At 60.3% G+C, this 5,480-nt stretch overlaps 1 protein-coding gene across 4 annotated transcripts in view; it reads right to left on the minus strand.

Moving 5' to 3' along the window:
* Positions 1-5,480, minus strand: part of CAMK2D (calcium/calmodulin-dependent protein kinase II delta) — a 239,027-nt gene that overhangs the window by 56,078 nt on the left and 177,469 nt on the right. For all 4 annotated transcript variants that reach the window (XM_004686618.2, XM_012727845.1, XM_012727846.1 and 1 more), the window contains exon 8: positions 2,857-2,940. In XM_004686618.2, coding sequence (XP_004686675.1) covers positions 2,857-2,940 — 84 coding nt within the window. The remainder of the gene's footprint in view (positions 1-2,856; positions 2,941-5,480) is intronic.

The raw sequence follows: 5,480 nt of genomic DNA on the forward strand, positions 1-5,480 counted from the left end.
CTAAGGCGACGCTCCCGATCGCCTCGCATCCCCCTGCTACGCGCTGGGCCCCACGCCGGCAGACGGTCACTCACGCTGAGCGGGGCAGGGGCGCCCACGCGCCCCACACACGTTCCCGTCCACCTGTGCGCTAGGGCAGACGCCAGGGACGTTTTGAAGCTCAGGAACCAGGAGGGAGACGACCACTTTTCCCACCTCTCTTTTTCCCCCTCCTCCAGCCACTATGGAACCGCTCATGCTGCAAAACACCTCACCTTTCACAGATGGGGAGCTAGGCCACTTAATATGCAAAACGCACTCAAAGCCCAGAGTCACGAGTGCCCAAAGGACAAGGGAATCTGGAAATCGAGTTCAGTGCCCAGAGAGGCTGACGGCCAGCACAAACCCGGGCACGTGATGGTCACCAAACACGCAGCTGCCTGCACTCGGCGGATGACCGGCCTGGCCGGCAGGCGCTGTGCACTTTCTCTGTGTGAGCACCAGGCCACGCAGCATGCAGAGCACCCAGAGTCCGCTTTTGTGGCTGCTTTGAAATTCGCAGATGTTCACCAATACCAAATTAACAGTCTATTTAAAATGTTTCGATGCATGGAATGGGAATCCGGAGCTGGGAAGCTGGACCCCAGTCATGTCTTTTGAATCCAAGGCACACGAGCAAAGAATGGACATCCGAACAGAGAAAGCAGGGACAGCGCTTTCGGGTCATGAGATGCATTCCCCACTGTCTGATACTTCCAATACTAACACAGGCTCGCCTACTCCAACATCTGGGCTAAGTCTGCCTCACCACATCTAGTGTTCTCAAACGTTCACTTGTAAAGCCGTGTTTTCCCCTGCAAACCTATGTTTACCGCAGCACAGTTTACAGTAGGGAAGCTATGGAAGCAACCCACAAGCCCAAAAACAGATGACTGGATCAAGAAGATTGGTATATTTACACAGTGGAATATTACACGGCAATCAAAAAGGACAAACTCATGCCCTTTGCAACAAGGATGGAGCTGGAAGGGGTAATGCTCAGTGAAGTAAGACAGAAAGAAAAAGAAACATATTGAATAGTCTCACTTATAGGAGGAAGGCAGAGAAAACAAACAAAAAATGAATCAGGAAAAAAGGTAACTCATAAAATGAAAATCAAACCATCAGGCAGCTATAAATGGAGACATTCTGTAGGGGAAGAGGAGGGAGAAAGGTCACAGCAGGAGTGGAAAGAGCACCAGGGACGGTGGTGGTGGTGCACGGGTGACCCGGTGGTGGGAGTTACACAGGGAATCATACATGAGACCAAAATGAAGGACGACGTAATGAATATATTAAAAAATAAACAACACACATTTTCTATGACACCAGCTGACGCTTACTACACGAAAACACCCCTCTCGGCAGCCCCGGGAGGCAGGTGCTAGCGATGCCTCGGCTCTGCAGGCCGGGCGGGAGCGCAGCCCGGTGCTCGGGCCCAGTCACGCCCCGGCAGGAGGCCGGAAGGGCCGGCCGAGCCCCTGCAGCCCGCGCACGCGGCCTTCCACCTCTGAAGCCGACGGGGAGGGACAGGAGCACACAGCGAGCCAGGAAACAGCAGCACAGAGGGATGACAAGACAGGCGTGGCCAGCTGAGCCACCCGGCGCGCCTCCCCCCGCCCTGCCCGCCGCCCTGCAGCAGCAGCCCCCAGCCGGCCGAGCTCTCTGCCCCGCGCCCGCTGCCCGCCCGCCTCTCTGGGCGCCTCGGCTGCGTCCGCGCTCAGGAGCAGGAGCTCTGTGACGGGGGCTGATGTACTGCAAGGGAGACGCTCTGAGGTGTCCGCCACCCGCATCTGGGCCTGAGCGAGGACGTCCGCTCACGACAGTCTGGGCTGAAGGCAGGGAGAGCGCACGCTCAGATCTTCTCCGGCAGGCAGGGAAGACAGGCGGGCCACGCCGAGAACCTTACTTCTCACTAAGTGACGACGGCTCCAGCCACCTACAGTCATGACCGCTGTTCACGCTGCAAACTGCCCTACACGCCGGGAGCGGCACTGGCTGATAACTGCGCCCTGCTCCATCCTCCTCCTGGCCCAGGAGGATAGTATGTTCCTGCTCACAGGGGCGGCACTCCGAGCGTCACGGAGACAGAGGCGGAGGGCACCGCTGTGCCCTGACCCCACGCGCTGGACGACGGGCAGGGCTGCCCCTTACCGCTCCCTAGCGGGGGCGCCGACCTGAGCGCTCGAGACAGCTCGGCCAGAGATCAAACAGCGGCCTGCGGTCAGCGAGCCAGAGCCAACAAGACGGACAGCCGAAGCCGGACGCTTCAGGGAGCGGAGTCCTGTCGCCGTGCGGGAACCTGGACTCTGAGCCCCTGCAAGAACCCCAGGGAGCGCGGGTCCGTGCCGCCCTCCTGGCGCCCTCCGGCCTTCTTGAACCCGTTAACGGGGGCCAGTGGGACTCCCCCATGGCGGACGCCGGCGGCAACACCGGACAGCACTGAGACAGGAGTCGGCTGCGTCAGGGGTCCGGTGTCCAGGGACAGTCCGCTCATTCTCCCTAGAACCTGCCATTCCCCCCAGGCCCCGCGCCCACAGGACACTTGTAAGAGCTTCCTGGGCGAGGGGGAGGGGAGAGCCCCAAAGCACGGCCCCTCCGGAGGTGCTCGGGGACCCGTCCTCGAAGCGCCTCGAGCCCAGGAGCCCCTGGGACCCGGCCCACGGCATCAGCCTCCCTCCCGCTCCGGGTACGGCTGAGTCAAGAGTTCAGCAATCTGAGTGACCGGCCCTTCTGTGGTCGGCCCACAGCTCCAGAGCCTCTGCTCTCAGGGGGCCCCTCAAACGCGGACGACGCTCTAAGGGCCACAGTACTGACGGCGTAGAGAAGCATCCTTACCGCACGCCCACATGTCCACCGGCTTGCCATAGGGGTCCTTGCGCAGCACCTCTGGGGACAGATATCCAGGCGTGCCGGCGAAACCTGAGGAGAGAGAGGCCGCGAGGTCAGCATGGTGGCAGCTGGGGACGGGGAGGGCGACGGAGTCGCGGAACCGCGCTTCCCCGCAGCAGTCCGACTTACTACCTGCCCTCAAGTTTTGCCTTTTTTTTATTCTTTTACATTCTGACATAACCCTTTTAATTTTTAGACAAAACTACTCTCCCTTTCCTTCTTTTTTACTTACTATCAGTCATCAATTGCTTTCCCTCACATCTTCGGACACCACTAAAACCTCCAACAGATCATCAAGGCGGTTTCCTTTTAGCAGTCCAGAGTACATGTCGGCCAGCCCAAATGCGACTTTCCAACATTGGAGTTTTAAAAATTGTCTCAAAAACAGTATGGCTTGGTTTTACTTGGTAAAGTTACTATGATTTAAAAATTTACATATATAAATATATATACCCAACTCCGACTCCCGTGTCTTCCTCGCTCCCTTTCCCCTTTTCTCTCCCCTTTCCCCTTTTATAGGAATCTGCGCTCGCCGACGCCTTCCCACCTTAGGGTCCTGCCTGTCCTGCCTCCAGACACCTCAATAGCTGGAGCTGGTCTCCGACAAAAATGGACTCCCCGGTGCCACCCCGCCGCTCCTCCGGAGCCCACCGTTCGTCCCTCCGCAGAGGGTGGCTGGGCAGCAGGTCCATCTTGGAGGGCCTCAGGGGTCCTTCCTCACACCTCCCCACCCTTTCACGTCCCGCCTGTCCCTCCCGCGCTGAGTTAGTGAAGTGTACTTAGCGTGTCACGTAAGTAGCTTGCTCAGCTCTGGAGAGCAGAAGGTGCCGGTGTTTCATCAAGAGGCAAAGACAGGGGAGTCCGAGTTAAGTGAGGAGGAAGGTGAAGAGCTAGCTCCACCCCGACACTGTTCTCACCATTTCTGGAGACGCAGAGGCGACAGGAACACCCAGCGCGAGCTCTGCGCTCACTCCCGAGAACAGCGGAGCAGGCGCCAGGGCCAGGGGCACAGGCCGCGGGGGGCAGACAGCCAGGCCCGCAGCAGGGGACCCCACTCGCCCCACGCCCGTCTGCGGGGCAGGGGCCACGGCGGGGCCTCCGGTGTCGGGCGGATGAGACGCAGAGAGAGCAGCGCCCCTTGCCGGGAGACGGCCCGGTGCAGCGCCATCACAGTCTGCGGGGGAAGGCGCAGCACCTGCCGGAAAGCAGGCCGTTCACTTGCCTCTGCGGCAGCCACGGAAAAGTGGAAACGCCACGTGACGTGTGGGGGCCCGGGGGCTACCGGCCATGTCCACACAGACCGGGCCGGGGGACAGGAGAGGGCACGGGGAGCAAGCAAGCCTGTGGGCGAGGCAGGAACCGAAAGATCCGCCCGCAATAAACAGTCCTCACGGTGCCGGGGGTTCCTGTGTGCCAGTTCCCAACAGATCTGTGTCCCGAAACTGGGCATCGCCGGGAAGAGACTGCAGCTCGTTTCTTGCGAGCACAAGGCTGCCTTCCTCCTGCCCCCCAACATGCCTTCCTCCTGCCCCCCAACATGCCTATCACATTTTAAAAGATAAAATTAACCAGCCGGGGGCACGGCACTCTGATGTCGGGCAACACTGGGTAAAGGGCAGGAGGACTCGTGCCCAGCAAAACCTGCGGCGCCCACACCCTGGAGTACTCGTGGGCCCCTCCCAGGCGCGGGGGGCCGTTCACGGGCGCTGTTCCCTCCGCTGGCTCAGGGGCGCTTGCTTGAGCCGGAGGAAGACAGGCGAAAAAGCAAAGCAAAGCAAAGCTGTGTTTTCTCTGAGGCTGGAAAACTGTCTTTCTATGAATCTGTGTGCGAACTGCCTCAGAAATGGAAGTGCACCTCGCAGAAGCCATTACTCGGCAGCCAGCACCCAGAGCCCGCCTGGGACAGCACCTGCCGCTCCCCCATCACTGCCTCCCCAGGACCAGCCGCGCTTGGGAACGAGGCATTTCGTCGGCTTCCCGGTTTGCTCCCGCTAACCTGGCACTGGCTTGCTTGCTGGTGAAAGGGGTGTGAAAGGGGACAACGAGGCCTCAGCACCCGCACCCGCTCCTCATCCTGCCTCAGGCAGCAGGGTGCTCGGCCTGGAGAGCCCGCCATACGGCAGAGCCCACGGCCCACCTGCCCGGCGCAGGGGCACGAGGCTCCGGGCCGGCCCCGGGTCTGGGCAAGCACCGCCAGCTAGCTCTGAGCCCCAGGCCTGCCAGTAAGGTTCCCGCGCCTGAGCCCAGCCTCCGTCGGACACCCAGGGCTCCAACTACCTCAAACCCGGATCTTGTGAACGGCCCTCTTCCCCTGGGCAGGGCTGGGCTCCCACGTCTACACCCCTGGGGCTCTGGGACCCAGCTGCCCTCAGGCAGAACTGAACTGCAGCAGTAGCCTTAGGGCGCCCAGGCTGGGGCTCTCCAGTCGCCCTCCACGCTGCTCCCGCAGCATCTCCTACCACATGAACGCCACTGTGGGCTTGCTACTTCAAACTGTTTTTTTTTTTTTTTAAAGATTTATTTATTATTTATTTGTACAGAACTGGGGTACAGGCCAGAGATGCGGAGGG

The sequence above is a fragment of the Condylura cristata genome, unplaced genomic scaffold (genome assembly GCF_000260355.1).
Source record: "Condylura cristata isolate star-nosed mole 26May11 unplaced genomic scaffold, ConCri1.0 scaffold00021, whole genome shotgun sequence".
NCBI lineage: Eukaryota > Metazoa > Chordata > Mammalia > Eulipotyphla > Talpidae > Condylura > Condylura cristata.